The 22,579-nt window shown below is 43.9% G+C and overlaps 1 protein-coding gene across 6 annotated transcripts in view; it reads left to right on the plus strand.

Annotated features, from left to right (window-relative positions):
- DYNC1I1 (dynein cytoplasmic 1 intermediate chain 1) overlaps nt 1–22,579 on the plus strand; it is a 295,022-nt gene that overhangs the window by 16,467 nt on the left and 255,976 nt on the right. For 4 of the 6 annotated variants that reach the window (XM_053655067.1, XM_053655069.1, XM_053655068.1 and 1 more), the window contains exons 1-3: nt 15,298–15,417; nt 15,794–15,910; nt 22,034–22,148. In XM_053655067.1, the coding sequence (XP_053511042.1) occupies nt 15,415–15,417; nt 15,794–15,910; nt 22,034–22,148 (235 nt within the window). In that variant the 5' untranslated portion in view covers nt 15,298–15,414. Of the gene's footprint in view, nt 1–15,297; nt 15,418–15,793; nt 15,911–22,033; nt 22,149–22,579 lie in introns of those variants that run through there. The other 2 variants (XM_037136706.2, XM_037136707.2) reach the window with 1 other exon arrangement.

Below are 22,579 nucleotides of genomic sequence, written 5' to 3' on the forward strand. Positions count from 1 at the left end.
CTTAAGTGTGTTATAGAACATGTTAGCTGGTGATACACGTAAGGGAGGAAAGCAAGACAGCAAAGAAGGCTCGAGAATGCACGTGGAAGTTTTCTCTTTTAAATAGGGTGGGTGAGTGAGGCTTCACCCTGATGGGTTTTGAACTAAGTTTTGAAGAAGCAAGTCATTCAGATATTTAGGGCAAAATGTCTGTCAGGCAGAGGGAATAGCAGATGCAAAATCTCTGAGGTGGGAGTGTTCCTGAAGCGTGTGAGGGACAGCAAGGAAGGGGGTCTGGGGACCAGATCAGAGAACCTGATGGGGCTGGACTGTGTGGGGCTGAAGGCCATTGTAGGACTTTGGCCTTTACCCAGAGCTGGGAGCCATTGGAGAGCTTCATGCAGACAAGCGACATGATTTGTCTTGTTTTTAAAGAATCACTGTTGCAGCTGGGAAAAGACTGCAAGGGAGGCCAAGGGCCGGAATGAGGCTGTTCAGGAGGCTTTTCTGTAACATGGATGAGTGGTGATGGTGGCTGGGACAGGACGATGGCAGGCAACGTCGTGAAAAGTAGACGATTGTGGAAGGAGAGCCCGAATAATTTGCCCAAGAATCATACGTGGGATTTGATAGAAAATCAGGGGTGGCTCCAGGGTTTTTGGCCTGAGTTCATTGGAACGCTGGGCCTGCCTTTACCTGGAGTGTGGAGGACCGGAGGCTGGACCCGCGTGGGGCCAGGCGTGGGGAGCAGGTGGGTGTGGCGGGAGGGCAGCCCTGGGCCCTCGTGGTGGCTCCTCTAACAGATGCACAGGAGAGATGGCATCGGATGGTCAGGGTGCGCTTTTCCCTGGACGCATGCAGGAAATCTGAAAAACGCACACTTCTTTTCCTGTCATTTCAGGCTCCATTCTCCTTCACCTGTGACTGTTTTCATGGTTGTTTGCCACAGATGACGGGGTGGGTTTCCGTTACATTGGGTCAACCCTGCTAGTGATGTTTGGGTCGTGTTGTCATGGTTTTGACTCGGGAGATGTCCTCTGCTTTGAGATAACTTCTATGTTAACTCTCAGAAAGTGATCAGGCTGTGTTTGCATTCATTAAACTCTTTTCTTAGAATCACTTTTCAGACAGGAAAGGAGAGAGAGAAGGAAAAAGAAATATCAAAGCGCCAGAGAGAAACATCCATTGGTTGCTTTCTCGTACCCACCCCACGTGGAGATCAAACCCACAACCTGGGTGTGTGCCCTGACCAGGAATTGAACCTGTGACCCTTCAGTCTATGGACAGCGCTCCCACCAACTGAGCCACCCCAGCACTGGCCAATTCAAAATTCTCGTAGAGTACCTACAAACATAATTCCCCATCACCCCTGATGCCGTCACTCCAATCAGGGAAATGACTTCTAGGTCTCCGCTCTGCCGCTTCCCAGGGCTCTGATGGGGTGGCCAGGCTATAGGTGCAGCGAAGGTCAGTCCAGAAGTGGCCAGGAAGTGGGGCAGCCCAACAGGGAGAAGCGGAGGCAGATGTGTCCGTGCAAGTTACCACTTACTCTGGATGTTTTATTTCTCCTTAACATCGCCTTGAAAATTGAGACACAATTTTTCTTTCACTTTAATTCTTGCTGCCAAAATTGGTTTTCTTCAAAAGCTCATATATACAAGCCTCCATCCTATTTTCACTCAGAGAGACAGATGGTTGAAACTGACTCCAGCTAAAAAGATTTTTTTTTTTAAGTTTCGAATTAAAATACACACATGAGTGTCAGAAGGGTTTAAGCCGTTTAGGACTGGCTGAGAATCTGTTCCTAGCACTGCCCCATCCCCCGCCCGAGGTACCCATTCACGTTCAGGATGCAGCGTGCTGGGCCCGGCCAGGGCCTTTGCTGCCAAGCTTTTCAGGGGGTGTTTGGTATTCACTTTCTAAAGGGAACGTAAAGGTTATGCTGCTGGGACAGATGGCAAACCCTCCCGCCCGGGGGTCATTCTGCCTCTGTGCTGACAGGAAATACGCTGTGCTCCTGCATCTCGCGGGCAGCCCTGATTTTTCTGGGCACACCGAGTAGCTAAAAATGTGGGTTAATCTTTGCAAACTTGGTGTGTGTGTGCCTTACGTATCCAGGGATTTATCTTATTTTCACTTTCGTTCTCTGGTCGATTTAAACAAGAAACACCAAGCTGGCCTTGGTCGTCCTCTGGCAGCTTCCCCAGCAGGGCCCTGCTGATGGAGCACAGTCACACGGGTCCCTGGGTATTGCTCTCTTGGCCCTCGGGGCAGGGGCAGCCCGGGTCAGACTCCTGTGCAAATGGCGTCACGACCTGTGGGTGCCCTGCCACGCAGCAGGTTGGCTGAGAAAGGACAAAAGCAGAGATACATTTGTAATTTCCAAGTTACCAATGTTAGAATCCAGGCAGCCCGATATATCTCAAACCTTTTAAACTGCAATGACGACAGTGAATACCTTTTATATGTAGCGGTGAATGTGTGTGTCCTAGTCAAGTTCCGTCACACAGCAGTTGCCCTTACCATGCGCAGGGCATGCACATAATTGTGGTCTGTTGATCACAAAAATGAGTGCTTCTGACTACTAATTTACGTGGTTTAGTAATGAACTCAGCAGTGGGTTGCAACCCATTTTTTAAAAGGCCGGTGCGGAGTGTGTTACCAACTTAGCATAAATGATCTGGTCTTGTACTTGCTCCAAACCTTCGTGTTTCTTTGCTACCTGCAGAGAGCCCTTTAAAGCCTGTCTTGGCACACCTTTGGCTGTAGGGTGACCAGCTCATCCAGGATTGCCTGGGACTTTCCTCGTGTCAGCACTGACCGTCCTGTGTCCAGGGAACCCCCTTGCTTCCTTGGAAATTGGGGTGGTTAGTCATCTACCCTATGGGATCTGGTCACTGGCTGCATTTCCATCCTCATCTTCAGTGCTCGACGATGCATCCCGGTCAGGGTACTTGTCCCATAGACTGGCCATTCCCTTCCCTACTTCCCTGCCTTTGTCCGAGCTTCCCCCTGCCTGGGACGCACCCTCCCCTTCCGCTCTCCCCAGGCCAGATCTGCCTCTGGGGGAGTTTGTTGAGTCACCTGCTCTGCAAGCCTTCTCACTGCCTTCTTGTGAGCACAGCCCCAGTGATTTATGGGACCTTCGTAGTTCTGTGTTCTCAGCTGTCTTACTCTTTGTCACTTGTAGAACAAACATGAGAGGGAAAACTGCTGATATACACTGGGTGACTACGGCAAAGAAAGAATACGAGGGAAATGGAAGGAACCAGTGTAGATGCTCAGGCCCGCAGAGTGGGACAAAGGAAGATGAGCAACATGTAAGGCAACAGGCAGATGCAGGCGTTAAGAGCATGTGCTCTGGAGCCTTGGGTTTGAACCTTGGCTTTTCACACGTCAAAGCTGTTTGCTTCGGGTGTGAGGATGGAACTTCCCTTCCTGGTCCCTTCTCTGCATGTGTCTCTCCACTCATAACTGCAAGCCCTTAAAAATTAGGTAGGTTAATTAAAACTTCATAAGTGTTTTGTAGTTACTTCTGGAGGGCACCGAATTAAGTGGTTTTTTGATGTGGAAATGTCTGAACACATTTTTAGAAGATGAAAATAAAACTGACTCCGAACTTTTATATTGCTGACTTACATTGAGAAAATCTATTTTGACTTTATTACCTAAGCATTAACATTTTTCCTTCCTTTACTTGTATTAATGTGTTTTGATTTTATTTCTGTTAGTATGACAGTTAAATTTGTTCTTGTATGTGAGTCATGAGAACATCTGGGCAGCCTGAGTTTGCCTGCATCGGGATGGGATGTCCACTTTAGGCAGGCCCACTGGCCAGGACCGTCTCAATTTAATTTGGCTGCACAGAAAATGTGGCCCCTTTATAGGGGCCTGCAGGCCTAGAGCTCTGAATCCAAGGTAAAGTTGGGCACGTCGGAGGATTCGTTTGTTATTGGTTATTTTGCAGATCAGCCCCGCAGGTTACCCCAGAGTCATTTATTTTTAGACACATTCATTTATCATCTTAGCAACTCCGAGAAAACAGCCCTAAGTGTAATGGATGGCTCTGCTCTAAAACACTGATATTTTTCATCACTTAAATGGAAAGCCCACTATCAGCATGATGATTTATCCTCAAGGCGTCTTGCCTGATAGATTCTAGATTGCCGAATTTGTTGGCTCAGATAAACAACAGAGGTTGTCTATTACAAATTGAATAGATTTTGCTAAATGATCCTTTCGGAGTGGGGAAACAGTTTAAAAATGTAAACCAGGCAGGAAAACATTATATCAGTGGGTATATAACTGTAATGGTTTATAAAAAGATAGTTGAATGGATGAGGCAATGCTAGAATTATGTGCTTTTTGTGCATTTGTACTAATGGATAAAAGAATTCAGCTGCATCCCCTCTCCCATTGGAATAAAGATGTCTTGCATAGTAAGGAAGGATTTTCTGAGTTTGGTCATTTAAAGGCTCAGTGTGCTGATCCAATGCAATGACTATTAGAAAAATTCCGACAGTGAAGTTGTGGAAGATTGCATATTTCTATCTAATGGTCAGATAGCACTTTAAGAGACACTTACTGAGCATTCACTGCTGGGCCCTGGAAGTGTAGAGCCCCATCAGACATGGCCCTTCCCTTCCAGGGCTCTCAGAGTAACAGGAGGAGAGAGTCCCACACGCAGAACAGAGGCCTGTGTAAATGGAATATGTGGTACGTGGACAGGCCCTGGGCCTGGGCCTGATGCCCTAAGGAGACCTTTCTGGAAGGGATGTGATTGAGCAGAGACAGGAACATGAAGGGGAAGCATCAGAGAATGAATGGTGAAAAGAGCCTTTCTGGAGTTTGCAAAGGTGCAAAGCAAGAAAGCAGCTTGGTACATGTCAGTAAAGTGTGAAATAGGGGGAGGAGGGGAGTACAGACAGAGGGGTAGGCAGTGAGAGCATCTTACGAGCCATGCTAGGGGGCTGGAACCCATTGTGCCACTCAGAGGGAGTTACTGATGTGTTCAGACAGGATGATGGATTCGTCAGATCTGAGTGACAGAAAGATCACCCTGACATGGGGCAGAGGGTGTGGAGGGTCAGCAGGGAGCACAGTTACCACTCCTTGAGACAGGGAGACAGGAAGATCAGCGAGGAAGAGCACTGCGCTGTGTTTTACCCACCCCCGCCCCCTCTGGTAACCAGCCTTGTGTTGTCTGTATGTATGAGTTTGTTTGTACATTTGTTGCTTTTTATTTTATAGCCTACATGAGCGAACTTTCATATGGTTCTTGTCCTTTTCCATCTGAATTATTTCACCTCACACGATACTCTCAAGATCCACCCATGTTGTTTCGAATGGCAGCATTTCACCTTTTTTATGGCTGAGTAGTATTCCATTGCATATATGGACCCCATCTTCTTTATCTAACCATTGGTCAAAGGACACTTAGGTTGTTTTCATGTCCTAGTACTGTCAGTAATGGTGAAATGAACATTGGGGTTCATATATCATTACAAATAAATGTTCTCCCTTTTGGGGAACACACCTAGAGGAGGGATGGCTGGGCCACGTGGCACACAGTGGAGTATACAGATGCTGTATTATAAGGTCGTATGCCTAAAACTTATTTGACCTTATTTACTAATGTTATGCTGATAAATTTAACTTTACAATAAAAAAACAAATTTATTCATAACAAAAAGGAAGAGAATGGCATTTGCCAGAGGAGCAATGAGAAGCTAGACATTGGGCAGTGCGAATGGACCTGGAGAGGCCAGGGCAGAGTTGGAAAGGTTAGGTGGTGAAATTGGGGTCACTGGTGGCGATTAGTGGGGTGAGTTTGAGGATTTCAGGGCTGATCAAGGAAAGGCCAGGGCCACCAGGTGGCAGCATTGCGCCGCACACTTTGTTGCACAGTGCTCGGATGGGATTGGGTGAGTGGGGATGTCCCTCACAGCAGGAGACCTTCCAGAGAGAGCAGCTTAGGCCACCACACGCAGAGGGGACAGGGAATCAGAGAGGGAGGCCACTCAGTAGCACAGAGGGAAGGGAGTCTCTGGTCAGAGGGCCCCAAAGGGCGGCAGCTGTAAAGGGCCTCTTCTAGCCACAGGGATCGTCCTATCTATGTTTAACAGATGTTGGATGTACTTCTGCAAAGTATGAAAAGCAGGTGAGCTTTAAGTGGTTAAAATATGTTTATCTGAGCTATATTCCAAGCAATTGGTGAGAATTTATGCTTGGTGTCAGTGGGCACTGAAAGGTCATGAATGGTCCTAGCCTGATGTGAAGAAATAAACAACATAGGGGTCAATGCACAGAGTTCATTGTTAACCCATTTCTATAATATCAAGTGTTTACCGAATGCCTACTGTGTGCTCAACATGAGGCCCCACTTGCACACTCGAAAGGCGGTTTACATAGTAGTCTGCAGTGAAGTTGCCCCTTGGGAAATGCTTCTGGAGGGCCCATTTATTTATTTATATATTTTTTATCCTCACACAAGAACATTTTTTTCCTGGTGTTTCCAGTTCTGTTTTCAAAGATAAAGGGGGAGATGGAGGGAGAGCGAGAAACATTAATGTGAGACAGAAGCATTGATTTGTTGCCTCTTATATGAGGCCTGGGCAGGTGACTGCCCAAACTGGGGATCATACTTGCAGTCTAGGTATGTGCCCTGACTGGGAATTGAACCCGCAACCTTTCAGTTACTGGGCAACCTACCAACCAACTGAGCCACACTTGCCAGGGTGCCCTGAGTGCCCATTTAGATAGGAAAACTCCTTTCTCTTTGCTCTGAAGTACTTTCAAACCTCTAGGAGCACAGAACATAATCTCATACAAAGTGCAGTGGGGCCAGCCCTCTTCATTTGGTTTCTTTACCCGACCCCTGGCTGAGTCACATCTTTCCCATCTATTTCGACCCAAGGTTAGGTGTTTGTACGGGATCCCTTGTGTGAGGCCTCACTTCTTTTTTCACTCTTGTTTCCTTTCCCACTCCTTTCTTCCGATTCTATTTTCCGGTTCCTTTTCTGTGCCGGTTCTGAGGGAGCCAGTGCCAAACTACTGCCCTCTAGTTGTCCAAGCGTTTCCATCGCTACTTTTCCACTTTCAAGGATGGCACTTGAAATGTGCATTTCCCAAGGACTCTTGAGATCATCTGAGTGTTTTCTGGAGGAAGATACTCTAAGAGACGAATGACTGATTCTCTTAATTGAGGAACGATTCCTTTACCAAAGAGAAGTATGTTGAGTCTCTAACATAGTTGAATGCACTGTAGGAGTCAGAAATAACTCAAAAATGTTCAGAACTTTTTGGAGAAGATGGCAATGACTTTTGAGCCCTTAAAGTTGTAAGAGGCTCTTGTGTCTGCTCTGTTGACTAGATGAGAGGGCTGGTGCCCCATGGATTGATTTTTCTCTCTAGCATAATGGGCTTCTGAGCTGAGTGCCTGAGAGTCTCTCCTGCTTAATGTGCCGCAATTGCCAGTGCTCGAGTTACAGAGTAATTTGGGCAGCTCGGATTTGTGAAGTCGTGAAAACGAGGCTGCAGACAATATGCAGACACAGAGATCTTAAATGCAGCTCAAACACCCAACAAAGGAGAGACCAGAGCTTTAATTTAGAAATATTGCCTGATTTCTCAGTCAGGAACTCACACAATGTGAATTAAAAGGAGCCTAGAAAGATCAACATAGATGTTGAACTGCATGTATGTACTGGTATCTTCCCCCCTTCCAAAGCAATAGTTGCCATAAATAGATCCACATAAATACGTGGATGAAACTCTCTCAGTGTTTGGGACTATACCCAGTATTGGCTTTGGTGATGGGGCTGGGAATTTCAGAGGCAAAACTTTTTTTGCTCCTCCTGTCAGCTCTCATGCAATTTATGCTTGCTGCCACCAGGTGGTGATAGAGAGTGATTGCAAGATTTGGCTGGAAGTTGACTGATGGGGTCGACCAGAAAAGCCTTTTAAGAAGAGCTTTCTTTTGACTAAAATAAATGAAATCCTGAATAAGTAAACACTGAAAGTGAGGTATTATTTAGCAAAAGTATTATAAAATAAGGAGACCTGTTGTTTCCAGTCCTGACTCACCCACTTAATAGTTGTGAACTTAGGTAACTGCATCTCAGTTTCCCTATTCAAGGGTAGAATACTGGTATTGGATAATATCACTTTTGAAGTTCTTGTACTGGAACAAACCTGTATAATTGTAATTATTAAAGTGGCAAAATGAAAAGGACAAAAGAATAAATACTTTTTCACACGAGAGACGTTGACATTTTATTAACGACCGTTTTGGTTACTTAGGGAGGCTTAGGGCCCTTTAATTTTTGTGTGGGGGTTGGGGACTGGGGAGAAGGAGAGAAAACTCTTAGTTTGTCTTCCTTACCTGCTACCTGGCTTAAGCAAGTGAGAAGTGAGAAATCTTTCATATGGTTTTATGGAACCTTTTTCCCCCCGAGGTTTCACTCTTTCCCTAACTTCAGTGTTCCTTACGCTGTACCCAGAAGTCTCAGATCTAATTGGTTATCTTTAAGTCATTATAGTTACCTGACACTCACCTCAATTTTCTGTTCTCAGTGACGTTGCTACTTTGTTTTTTCTTGTCTTCAAAAGAAAGAGCTCTAACCACCTGCCTTTGGGTTATTTATATAACTACTCAGCACAAATTTTGTTAATAAGCGTCTGTTTAGAGTCCACTCCATCTTATCAGAAATGGGTTAAGGCAAAGTTTGGTTTGAGGATCCCCAGAGATCCCAAGATGTGCTCAGGATTGGTAAGGTCAAAACTATCTCTAAGATAAACATGGTTGTTACCGTGTGGAAGCCATTGTGGGTAAATGGCTGCCGCCTTTGCATGGATTGAGACCTCGGCCCCAAACTGTACTATAGTGGCATCACACTTCACTGCCACACACTTATAGTTTAAAAAAAAAACATAAGACTGTCCTTCGTGAAGCAGGAAAAAACGTTGGTTATATTAAATCTCTACCCTTGAGTGTACGTCTTCACTGTGAGAAAGAGGGACAGACAAGGCCCCCTTGCTGCCTAACCACGTTCGGTGTTTGTCTCAAAGAAATCATTTGTGCGTCCGTTTGAGTTGCAAGCTGAATGAGCTGCCCCTTTTTTCCCCCCGCAAAAAAACACTGTTTTTTACTTGAAAAAACTATTTGCTGATAAACTATGGTTATTCAGGTTTGGGTATTTGGCAGAAATTACCTTAAAAGCCCATGGCATGAGGTTGTCACTTCAAAAACACAATTGCCAATGTTTACTGCTGCTGATAAAATTTGAGCTTTCAAGTAAAATTTAGGATTTGGGGCTGCCGCCATGAGCCTGACAGCTTTACTGTATGTAAAGACTTTTCTGAAGGATTTGCTGGTAATATTACCAAATAGGAGTTTTGGATGTTGTGCAATGACATGCATCAGCATTGGAGAGGTTGCATACTTTTCTAAGTGGATGCATGATGATTTAAACTCATGCATGAACAGAATTCAGTCAACATTTAAGATAGAACACTGGATTTTGACATGACAGAGTACAAAATTCATTGACTGACACAGTTTCCTGTTCACATTGCAACTGAACTTGAAGAAAATGCTATTTGTAGACTTTTGGTGTAACACCAAAGAAAGGCCACCATTACCTCAAGAGGCTATTCAAATATGCCTTTTTCAGGACACATATGTATGCAAGACCAGACTTTCTTCACGACCGAAGCGCATTCGCAACAGATGGCAGGCAGGCGCAGCTGTAAGGCTCCAGTTGACTTTCACTAAGTCAGATACTAAAGAGATATATGAACATGTGAAAGAATCACCTTCTTGATATTTTTGTCTTAAAAAGCATGTTTATTTTTCATACATATTTTATGTTAATGGTTAACAAGTTTATTGTTGTTTTTTAAAAATTAATGATTACATAAATGCTTCAGGTTTTATCAGTTGTCATTTTTAACATGGCTAATATTAGTAAATATCACCCACATAAGCAAAAGCTCTTTGAGGTCCCTGATAATTCTTGAGGGCATCAAAGGGTTGCTGAGACCAAAGTGTTTGAGAACCATTCATCTATGGGATAAGTAGACCAGACCTGAGCAACTCCCTTCCACATGACGGATTTTATTAAAACTTTTGTTTCCACAGTACTGACGCCTGTTAAAATTTTGCAGCTAACCCTGCACATTTTTTACTCGCCATCTTTCTCCTAAGAGTTCTATAACCCTCTTCTTACTGACAGAGTGATAAGGCTGTAAAAGTGCACCAATAGTTGAGGTGCCATTCATCCCCATCCAAGTGGAAGGAGGCAGCTGTCTTTCGCGAGAAGCTGGCAGGTGAAACAAGGTTGTGAAAGATCGTGGCCGAAGAAAAGTGCAATAGCTGAGAGTGAAGAGCTGACAAGAGCAATTGTTTTCAGGCAGCGAAAGAGAACTTGTTTGTTCCTGGGTATTTTTTTTTCAGTGGGTCTGGCAACAGCTGGGCAGTCATGTTAAATCCCCTCAGATTCTGATTTTAAGCTTAAAAATAATTTGCATATGCCAGTATTAGACATGGAATCTCAAATGGCTGCCAACTTAGACAAGGGAAAGGAAATGAAGATCTGCATTGTTCAGAAGCTAAGCCTTGGGGGGCTCCGGTGCTTGGCAGCTGTGTAAACAGAACTAAACCATTGGCTCCTCTGTTAGACACTTGGTTCTACACAGGGACCTAACCATCCCATGATGCTTTATGAAGAAATGGAAATGAAGGCAAAAGATCTCATTTCAGGGTTCAAAAAAGCTATCAATTTTCCTTTCTTTGTGAATGTGTACGGATGTAAGATGTAAAGGAGATTCAAGGTTAACTGGGAAGGGAGGAGGAGATGTGAATGTGACTTTCGTTTCTTCCCTTCTCAACGTCTGTATTTTCTTCTTTCATGTTTTCCTCTTTCCTTCATCTCCCCATTCTTTCTCCTGCTGAGACTTAGGTCCAGGCAGCTGTCCCTATGATGAAACACCAAGAGTGCCATGCTTATCGATTTTAGAGAGAGGGGAAGGGAGGGAGAAAGACAGGGAGGGAAATAGCAATGTGAGAGAGGAACCTCGCAGTCAGTTTTCTCTTGTATGTGCCCGAATGGGGACCGAACTCACAAGACGGGTGTGTGCCATGACCTGGAATTGAACCTGTGACCTTCCGGTTTATGGGATGACGCCAACCAGAGGAAGTGTAACTAATTTCTTAACTAGAGAAGAAGCCGTGTCTCCAGGTGCCTCTCCATGCTCTGGGGGGAAGTGGTGAAGATGCCTACCTGGGACTACTTGATATGTTATTCCTGTGTTCAACAGAAAAATTGAGAGGAATTTTACTACTGCTAAATTACATGACTGCATTTAATTAAAAAAATGCTTTCTCTTTGAATCTCACCTCTTTAACCCATTTTATAAGTTATTTAGAGTGAGAAGATCCTTCTGTTCTCTGGAAGTGCCCTAGAATAATATCTAGGAGAGCAGATTGGCTTTCCTGCTCTGATTGTGTTACTATTAAATAGTAATATGCTATACCTTTAATGTATTTCTCACTGTAACCCTTTTAAATGATTGCAGTGAACTTTGAGTGATGACTTTGGTTTTTGAATTAGGGTGGGATTAATGATGGGGGCAAGAGTTGGCAGGGTGAAAAAGCGGCAATAATAATTTTAAAAGCAAGTCCAGAATACAGGACTCTGCTAGAGGAGAGCTGAGCAGGCGTGCAAAAGTGCAATTGATTACGGAATGGGTGGAGCTGAAGGGAGACGGAGTGGCCAGTTCCTAAACCAGGGTACAGCTAAGCTCTATTTGGCTGGTGGGTGAGAGTGGGTTGGTGATCAGACAGGGAAGACACTTACACCCAGTGGTGGTTTTGAGTTGTTTACCTGACCCCTTACTGTTACTGAAAAGGGGTTCACCACTGGGGTGCTATATTAAAAAAGCAGACATGGCTGTAGCAAAATGGTTTTATTTACATGTAGCAAGTATAGGAAACGGACGGGGTGGGGGGATTCATACCCAAAGCTCTGCTGCTCCAGTGGGAGGCTTAGCCATTGCTCTTCCACACAATTTGGTCAGTTGCATGTTACTTCTTTGCAGTTGGCTATACTTATTCCTTGAGTCCTGTCAGCTCATCTGCAGCTGCTTCTGCAAAATACTGTGCTACATTTTAACATTTAGCAAGAATAGCATTTAGAACTGCCCAGGCCTTGAAACCCTTGTCCTATCTAACATTACCATTTATAAACGAAAGAGACCAGCTTTTTATGTATTGGAAGCAAGTGAACAATAATTAGCAGCAGGGAGCTCTGATTCTTATGTTCTTAAACTGAGGGCATCATAATTGCCTTTGCGATGACCTACATTGGCCACAAAGAGCTCTGCATCTCATGTTCCCCATGCTTTGCTCCTCAATTTCGCTTTGTTTGATATGCAGGGAGATGTAGTAGGTCAGAATCCCACCCCACCCCCAACCTGTGGGGTTCAGTGCAGACACTGCAGTTCATGCCACTGTTTAAACCATTTCCCGATGTGCGTGTGAAGGCCTATTCACATACTCTAATGTGCACTTTCCAAACCCTTTATGAGGCATTTTCCTGAGATTTCTTATACTCCTAGGGGCTGGTGCAAAGTGTCTATTTTGGAATAGAACCAAAAATAATTAAGTAGAAGGTACTCTATAGCTGTCTAACATTGTGGCTCAACTACCTTTACAAAGTGAAGTGTGTTATTTGAAACATCACCACTTAATATAATTGTTTAAAAGTTCCCTTGGTGTTTGTGTTGTTTATTTTTAAAACATTGGCTCCGTGGCTGGTAACACCCTATTAAATGACCAACATTGTCGGACATATTTATTGGTTGTAAGAAGACCTTTGCCCTTTGCAGAAAGGTACTGAGAATACGCCGTATTTCCCACCGGTGAAGGAAGTTCTTCGCAAGAAAATCACAGAAATACAGGATGTGCTTATGCAGTCTGCTCCTTAGCTGAAGTCCTGCTATTTGATAGACTGGAAAAGGCGGGTAGTCCATGGGCTGCTTTCAGCACTGAATGACACAGCTGTTGTTTGAACAGTGATTTTTCTGATTGTACATTTCATTGTTGACATTAGAAAAATGTCAAAAACATAAATTAAATTGGCCCCCACGTCAAGAGTGTATATGTAACTTTTCAGACGGCTTCTGGAATTAGGTTCAAATTTTCCCTTGCCAAGCATTTTGTCCATTGTTGGAAATTATTGACCACTAGTATTTTATCTATAAATGTGACTTCTATCAGTTCTATGGCTTCCCTTGAAACCAGAAAATCAGAAGAGCTGACCGTGGGGGTCCCTTCTCCTCCACGTCAACCATCAGCTGGAGCTGGACCGAGCTGCCTCCTTTGAGCAGCGGCTGTTCTGCGGCCTCTGCTTTGCTCCCTCGGGTGATCTTCATGGCACCTGTAGGACCTTCGATTTGACTCAGATTTGAACGGTGCTTTGTCGATGAGGGACCCTGAACTCCATTCCATAGCCCCAGCCCCCATCCAGCCTCTTATTTCATCCGAATGTCACATCTGTGTACTTTTCTGCCCGGAAGTCCCACTGACACCTGAATTGGTTTTTTTTTTGTCATTTCCTTTATTTACTGCTCTTGCCAACCTCACTGCTCTCCTCTTTGCCCTCCCCAGGGTGAATTGTTACTCTTTCTCTCCAGCTTCCACCTTTGACCGCTACCAGAGTTGCTTCTCCCCAGTTGGCCGTGCTCTCTCCAGCCCACGGACCCTGTGTTCTGACTGTACATTCACCTCCCAGTGCGGACGCAGTCTCTCCACAGAGATGTTGGCACCGGCCTCACAGTGGCTTGCCTTATTTCTAGCCTCTGCTCTTATCTGTTTTGTAGGCAGGGACAAGAGAAGGCTTAAGCAAACTTCCCTTGTCTTTCATCACTTTTCCTTTGAAAAAGTTGCTCGTATTTTTCATCAGTCATTATCCCAAATGGAACCATGTTTCTCTTTCCATAAAGCTTCCCCAGTTGCTTTTACACATTTATTCTTTCCAACTCAACTTGCTGTTTCTTGACTCGTGTTCATCCATGTCTCTTGTCCTCAGCCTAACATGGGTCTCCTTGGATTAGTGTGATTACATGTGATAATGAGTGCAAAGTGCCCGGCACTTGGTAATCAATAAGCCAGCATTTCAAAGGACACCCCCAGCCATGCTACACGCCCTCAGCATTGAGTCGTGCACTCCTTGAAGGACGAATTTGGTTTTCCTCATCTTTGTGCTCTGGTGCCTTGTAGAGTGCCACGCACAGATACTAAACGTTCACACATATTTGCTGAAAAATAAAGACAGGATATGGCCAGGAATGGCAGAGATTGCTTGTGATCGTTGTTATGATGTCATAAATCTTGACATTGCAACGTGAGCGGCACACTGGTCAACCGTGTGTTTGTCTCGGGGTGGCTGCAGGTGCTTGATCGCCTTCTGAAGACTGTAGCGAGAAGTGAGAGGGTTTTTTCATTATTTTGTATTCTTTGGTTCTTTTTTGCCTTCTATTGCTCTGTCATCTACTTAGGGATACATAATATATTCATCACAGTTGCATACAAATGATATTCAAATGAACACATGACATTTACAATCTTTTTTAACTTTATTTTAGGAATTTGGGTCCTAAGAGATTCTTCATTTCTCGGTGTTGCCATTTTCTTAGTTTCCAGTTGGGGATACAAAAAGACAAACATGATCATTGGAGATTGCCGAGAGTTTTCTCCAGACTCAGTTTATTTGAAGATTTTTCCAGCAGCAAGTACAGCAAAAGGAATGGAGTCAGTAATACCCTAGTAACTCTGCGTAGTGTCAGACAGGTGGGAGACTTACCAGGATGATCACTTAGTGACTTAGGTAATGTCTAATCACTAGGGCGTATGCCTGAAACTGGTATGACAAGGTCTGTCAGCTGTTACTGAAAATAAAAAGTGATAAAATAAATAAATAAGTAATATTTCTGTCTCCATGAATATTGAAATTAAGTGCCATTCAGATGAATTTTCCCAAGAATTTGCCTTGGGGTTTATCTCCCACTTGACGGGTTCACAAACAGTTCTCGCTTCAAAAAGAGAAAGTGCCAGGATAAGCAATACTGCATTCAGTATGCAAATGTAAGCTTTATAGAAAGAGGGTTGTGCTGGAGATGAAATTAATTGTGACAGTTCAGGGCAGTTTCACAGACAGAGAGGATTAACATGTTAGGCCTTCAGTAGCCGTCTTCCCTGATGCAAATAATGTGAGGTGGAATGAAATCTCTGCGTGCCCCGGCTCCGTGGGGGAAAGTCCACTGAGCCCACAGCGCAGGCAGCAGGACGTGCCTTCCAGCATTTCCTGCAGCCTGCCCTCCTTCCTCAGTGTGGGTGTGGACTGACCCACAACCATCTCATGGGAAGCCACGATCATGGTTCTTTGCACTTCTTATTTGTTTATCTTTTGTTTACTTCAGACAGAAGTGTATTTACTTTATAAACATCTTTTGTTTACTTTGACAGAAAATGCATTGCTTATCCTGAAGTTGCTATTATTATTCATCTGACCAGAATGGACTATAACATTGTAGTTCTTCGCATACTTGCATATACGTAAAGGAGGCAGTTTTATGTAGAGTGAGACCAGATCTAACTTAACTGGTTTCTTTGTTTTTGTTTTTTTTTGACAGAGGCTAAGTAAGGGAACCTGTGATTGCCTCCAAAGCTAGATTTTCTTTGGAATGATTTTTGCAATGATAGTATAGAATACTTATTTTTATATATTCACATTTTTTTTTCTTTCCCTCCAAGGAAACCAACATGTCTGACAAAAGTGACTTAAAAGCTGAGCTGGAGCGCAAAAAACAGCGCTTAGCCCAGATAAGGGAAGAGAAGAAGCGGAAGGAAGAGGAGAGGAAAAAAAAAGAGGTAAATATCGAGTGGCGGTGGGAATGGAAAATCAGTTGGTTCTGGGGGGCCAGTTACACTGATAAAGAGAACCCTCTCAAGAATCCTTTTATAATACTCGATGTGCAGTGTAGAAATAGCCCACATCTTGTACAAAAACCAGAGGCTGAAGATATTTTTGAATAGTTTTCCAAGAAGGAAGCTTTGTATACCATAACATGCTTGTGTGTATGGAAACCAGAACTGCTTCCTTACTCACGAGTTTTTCTTTAAGGAAAAAATGGAATGTATGTTGGTGGCTCACAATCTACGTAAGTATTGTTCGTACCGTAAGGCTTGGGAGACCACGGTAACATATTATAACAATTATTTGCCGACCAAGTAAAGCATAATTGCAGTTGCATATTAGCCTTCTGGCATCTTGCGTGTCTGCATTCCATTCCACTGTGATGGATGCCACGGTTTATTTGTCCTTGACTCCCTGTGCCCTGTTTCTCCTTTGGAGATCTTCGCTGTGACATACGCAGTCTCTGAGCGAAGTGGAGGTGACAATTGACAAGGAATGGCTATTCATGTACATGCAAAGCCAAAAAAAAAAGCATTAAGCGATTATGCTTCCTTTCCTTCAAATGTCAACACTTACTGTAGTTTTAAAGCACCTGTTATCCGTTGCTAATAACCGGTTTCCTTTGAAACTGACATTCTAATATCCAACTTGAATTTCACAGAATTACCGCAAAATGCGGTGTGATATGGGAAATCTGGTTCTGAATTATGCTGTCTGCTTCATCCTTGTTATTTTAGGTTGATTGAAACAGGCCACCCTTTCTGTCTCTACAGCAAGCAGGCTTTGCCTGCTGGAGATTTGGCCTGTTACACAGCAGCCGAGCGGGGGGCGGGGGCCGCATGCAGGTGGTGGGAGTGGGGAACACCTGTGTCCCTGCATCGTAGGTGTCCCCGAGCCTCTCCTGAGTTCTGGAGTTAAAGTCACATGCTCTCGGTTTCCTCATTTCTAAACTGGGAGGCTGGGTTAAGTCCATGATACCCTGACCCTGCACCATGGAATCCCCTCGTAATACAAACTCACAGTCTCCCATCTCCAAGTTGTTAGTTTGGAAGATCCAAATAGGGCCAGATTTGGGGATTTGCTGGACTACATTGCCTTTAAAGTCGGCCCTGGCTGTAAATCCTGTCCCTCCACAACTCATCCCCCTCCAAAAGCACTTTTCTCCATTCAGTCTAAGCGCCTTTGGTGGGCGGTGAAGCCTCAGTTTGTCTGAGCAGCCCGTGCTCTAAGGCGGAAGACAGTGGACTTCGAGTTATGCACGCAGGCTTCTCAGTGGAGCGTGGCTGGGGAGCCTGGCCCTGCCCCTCGCAGCATGGCCTTGACCGGCTGTGGGACCTCTCTGAAGCTGCCTCCCTCTGTAAAACGGAGAAAAGAGTGGTGCCTTTCTTGCGTGTTCTGTGGCGACCCAGGAGATAGATCGGTAGAGCAGGGAAAGGCGGAACCTGAGATCAGCTGCCGGGGTGGAGGGTGCAGCGCCTGTGTCTCAGAATCGCTGTGGGTGAGGCCACTTTCTGAAAATGCCACATTATTGGAAGGGCCTTAAAGCTCAAGGCCTCTCGTTTCCTAGGATTATAGCATTTTTGTTGTTGGAAGAAACCTGGAAATAATCAAATCCGATCCCTCTTTTTCAAATGCTCTTCGATTCCAGAGACCCGAGCCTTCTAGGTAGGTGCCCTTTATCTCTAGTGTCAGGAAGCACCCCCCCCCCCCCCCGCCAGTGTCCAAAGCAGAATTCTGGGTAATTCTTTCACCACCCCATCCCCGACTTACAGTGATCATCCCGTCTCAAACAGGCACAACACTCTTTCTGTTCTGCTTCTCTCTGTTTGTCCTCCACTTGGCCATTAACTACATGTCTCTGGATTCTCATCGCAAATGTCTCTTCCTCCAGAAAGCCTTCCCAGATGCCTTTCTGCACCCAGGGCTAAATCCTGCACCCCACCCTCGACCTTATCAAACCGCTGAGCACAGAGCATTAGATTTGCTACCTCACTTGTCTTTCTCTTCTAATAAGGTGAAAACCTAACATCTAGGGCAGATTCTGCCATTGCAGTAGGCCTTCAGTTAAGGATTATACAAGGGTGGGCAAAAGCAGGCTTACAGTTGTAAGTACGTGAAACAGAGTTTATGCTTCTATTACCATTTATTAATGATTGCACTATTTATTTGTCTTGCGATGGTATGAGCAAATGTATGAATGCATACACTAGTCAGGGCAGACCGAGTGCTGACTGCTGACATCCTTTCCATGTGTCTGGGGTTATTTCCTGCGAGTTTCCTGGGAAGCTTGTGGTCCTGAGTCTGTGACATGCTCCAGTGAGCTGCTCACCCTCATTAACTCCTGAAGATTTTCTAGTTTTTGTATTGTTTATAGAGAGTTAGAGATAGCCTTAAACTTATAGGTTTGATTCTTAACTTTATTTAGGGTTATATTGTAAGCAAGACAAATTCAGAATCAGAGGGGAACAAACTGATCATTGATGCTAAACTGAGTACCTGGCTCTGCCATAACTGAAAAGTAGTGTGAATTAGGACCACCCAGGCTGATCGTCTCCACAGAATCCAGGAAATTGTGTACATGTATAAAATTACCGCTCTCTGCTCCTTCGGATGTCAACTGCTTTCTTGGTTGTGGTCTTATGAATGAAATCTGATTTTAAAATAAATATAGTGGCCACCATTTAAGACACAGACCCAATTTCATGAAAAATTGGCTTTAATGCCATGAGGTGTGCTTAATGGGGCCACCCTGAAGCTGCACCCTGTCCTTGGCCTTGGGCCGAATTGCTGCAAAAGGTAGGATGGACAGGGGCTTCCCTGCCCGCGCTCACTCGTTCTTCTGCCAGCCACGGAGCTGTCTGTGGAAAAGTAACCGATAAGTCGCAGCTGATGATTTTTCTTTCTTTGATTATTCTCTCTGGGTCTCAGCTGTAATTACCCTTCACAAACAGAAATACCATTCGCTGGGGAAGACAACTTTGCATATTTTTTTGTAATTTAAGATTTTATTATTTATTTATTTTCAGAGAGAAAGGAAGGGAGGAAGAGAGGGGAGGGGAGAAACATCAGTGTGTGCTTGCCTCTCGTGTGTTGCCCACTGGGGACTTGGGGACCTGGCCAGCAACCCAGCCATGTGCCCTGACCGGGAATCAAACCAGAGATCCTTTGGTTTGTAGGCTGGCACTCAGTCCACTGAGCCACACTAGCCAGGGCCAACTTTGCATATTTTTAATTACTAGTACTGCAAAACCACTCTTTATTGAGTCATTAAAATATATTAGGTTTCTTTAGTATTTACATGGAAAAATTTGAAAGTTTCATGATTAAGGTACTTGGTGTAATTGTCTTGGATGAATAACATTTTGTTTAGTTTAGGGTGCTAATTGGTAACAGATAGAAACTGCCTTTATTTTCAATAATCCTGAGTAACCTAATTTTATATTTTTCATGGTCAATTTTGAGTGTTGATAGCTTTTTAAAGCTTCTGTTACATGTAGATGGACATGTAACAGGGCCTGGCTGGTGTAGCTCAGTGGATTGAACTTGGGCTTGCAAACCCAAGGATCGTGGTTCGATTCCCAGTCAGGGCACATGCCTGGGTTGCAGGCCAGTTCCCAGCAGGGGACACATAAGAAACAACCATGCATTGATATTTCTCTCCTTCTCTCCTTCCCTTCCCCTCTAAAGTTAAATAAATAAAATATTTTTTGAAAAAGGTGGAAGGCAGGGACTGAGTTGTGGAGGCACCGTGTATTGTGGGAGTGACATTCTGAGGGTGCGATTCAGGTGGGCTTTTTTTGCGCAATGTATGGTTATGCATGTCGACATGTGATTTACCCTCTAGTATGTTTCTTGAATGTTTAGGGATTAACATTAGAATAAATTTAAAAAAACAGATTCTGTGTTTTTCTGCATAGGACTAATATGACAGAAAGTTATAGATAATATGCCATTAGCTTATCTGAAAGGAAAAGATTAGACCTTTTTCTGTTCGCTCTATGTAAGCTGCATGAGAGCTTCTGAGTTTTATTCCTGCTGGCACTGTGCTGTCCTTCAGTAAGTTTTTGTTGAAAGAGTGAGGGAAGGTTAAAGTTGTTTTTAATTTTAGAATATAGCAATGGCTTTGTTACAAGCAGAGGGTCACTGAAAGTCCAGATGACACGTAAGAGTGGTGTCGTGAAGGGTGTTCTGAATGGGCCACTATCTGTGGGTATTGGCTTGATTGATGTAGCCTAAGATTCTGCAGCTGTAGAATAACATTTCCTGAAGGCAGAGATATTCATTCCTTTATTCATTCAACATATTTTTTATTGAACATCTACTATGTGTCAGGCCCTGATCTAGATGGTGAACAAAAGAAACACCTATCTGCTGCTCTCAGTAAAGCTGATGGTCCATCTATGGCTTAACTCTTCACTGTAAAACCTATTATACAATTCCACGTTGGCTTCGAAAGGTGAATTTTGCTTATCTTCATTTTTTCATTTGTATTTCATAGCTGCTATGGTCATTCCCTTTTCTTTCACTTCCCCTGTTCTCCTCCCACCCTTCTTTTAACTTTGTGCTATGTGAATGTTGCGATGGACTCTCACTCTGCATGGTGCTCTTTCTCATGTTAGTTCTACCTTTGCCTCTGTCGTACGCACACATTTTGGAACTTGTTTCAGTAGTTTAAACGTTAAAATCAGAACCGATAGAGATTACACTGTCATTTCAGAATTCGGAGCTGTGTGAAGCTGCCTAAAATCCTCTTGTACTCTCATTAGCCCTCATGGAGCCCCAGAGTGGCAGTTTCCCCCTAGCGACAGATAGACTTCAAACTGTGTGAGTGTGTCTGAAGCCCCAGGCAAAGAGGAACAGAGATGCTGAGCTCAGCACTCTGTGCAAAGATGCCTCGTTCTTATTTATAATCAGGGTCTGGGAGTAAGTCAAAAGTGCATGAGCTGTTTCTTCTTTAGATGCCAGGATGCAAATTATGCTTCCCTGCTTTGCAATGCCCTTTGTGCTCCTGGAGGAGGTAAGGTTCCTGTTAGGGTGTGTGCCTTGCCGCTGGGGAGGAAGGTGTGCCTGATAACTGGATGAATGGTTTTTGACGAGCTTTATGACGGCTTCATTTCTCTAAACTCACAAAGCTTTGTGGTGAGGTAGCTGCACATCGAGTACAACATCGTGTTTCAGACGTGGGGCAAATGACTCGTCTTAGGAAGGAACTGTGTCATGGAAAAGAAAACAAGACCTGAATGTTTAATTCCCCCAGACTCCCACCACTGGCCCCTTAAACCTGTGTTTTGACTTGTCACTGTCCTGTAACACCCAGACTGAGCGTGGGGTCTGAGCATCAGAGGCTCACACAAGATGTGAATTTCAGACAGAATTTGGGAAAGGAAGTCCTCCTAAGTGACTTTGTGTTCCATATTTTTTTACACAGTCGTTTTCTCTTTTGAGTTACTATATATAATGGAAGCCTATGAAAGTCTGAAGTAACAACACAATGTACATTAATATTGTTTAACATGCCTTAAGAGAGCATTTTAGCCTAGTTTATTTTATTTTACTTTTTCTGGTTTATTTTAAACCATGATAAACTGAGACGGCTGGTGCAAATAGTGTATTTTACAGGGACAGATTTTCGTAGCTGATTTTACTTTTTAGCCAGATTCCAGTAATTGCTTGTTTGCACAATCTTAAACATAGGGGCTGAATATGAGTATTACAAATACACAATCATTAAGAAATGATAGTATGTTTTCTCAGAAGATCAAGGAGGTCTAAAAAAAAAGACAGAATTAAAAAAAATTAATTTGCCTTGATGGTTTCTTCCAAAACCAGTGAGAGAAACTTTTATCACCATGTGATAGAGACAGGAAAAAAGCCTTCAACTAAAAGAAAGCACTGGGTTAGTAATTATTAAATAGCGCAGTTACAGTCTTTTTTCCTCCTTCGTACACATGATTATATCTATTTAGGGCTTTTGCCTGGTCTTCGCTGCCATGCACTTGCCGTTTTCAGCTTCAGCCAGGAAAAGCACACGTGTAATTCTGTTATTAACGCTACTTGCTGGATTCTGATTTGCAAAGGCTGATCTGCAGCAGAAGAAAGAACCTGTGCAGGACGACTCGGACCTGGACCGCAAACGCCGGGAGACGGAGGCTTTGCTGCAGAGCATCGGTATATCGCCGGAGCCGCCTCTAGGTACTTAAAGTGCTCTGTGGTGCTGTTTCCTTAAATCTGACTTGCATGGGATATACCATGTCCAGCGTTTACTATTCTTTGGCATCGTTTTTGGTTTTATGTTTAAAAAAATTCCATGGCTTATGGTTCAGGTGCATTTATTCTTGGAATTGAGGGGGCTGGAAGAAAATGGGAGGACCGGTCGTAGAGCTGTTAGCAGCTTGCTGCTTATTCATTGATTATGTGGTCAACTGTCTCTACTCTCTTACTGTTAGATTATGTTATAGCTGTTAAGTGAGTTGCCACATGGTAAATATAAGAAGTCTTGGAATTTGTTTCTTAAACTATTCATTTCCATTGCTGGATTCCAACCTCTCTCTGCCAACCTAAATACGGTGAACCTGGTTATGAATTTCATAATGACCATGGCCATAGTTATGCCACAATGGAAA

This window comes from Artibeus jamaicensis, unplaced genomic scaffold (genome assembly GCF_021234435.1).
Source record: "Artibeus jamaicensis isolate MK-2021 breed Jamaican fruit bat unplaced genomic scaffold, CSHL_Jam_final contig_923, whole genome shotgun sequence".
NCBI lineage: Eukaryota > Metazoa > Chordata > Mammalia > Chiroptera > Phyllostomidae > Artibeus > Artibeus jamaicensis.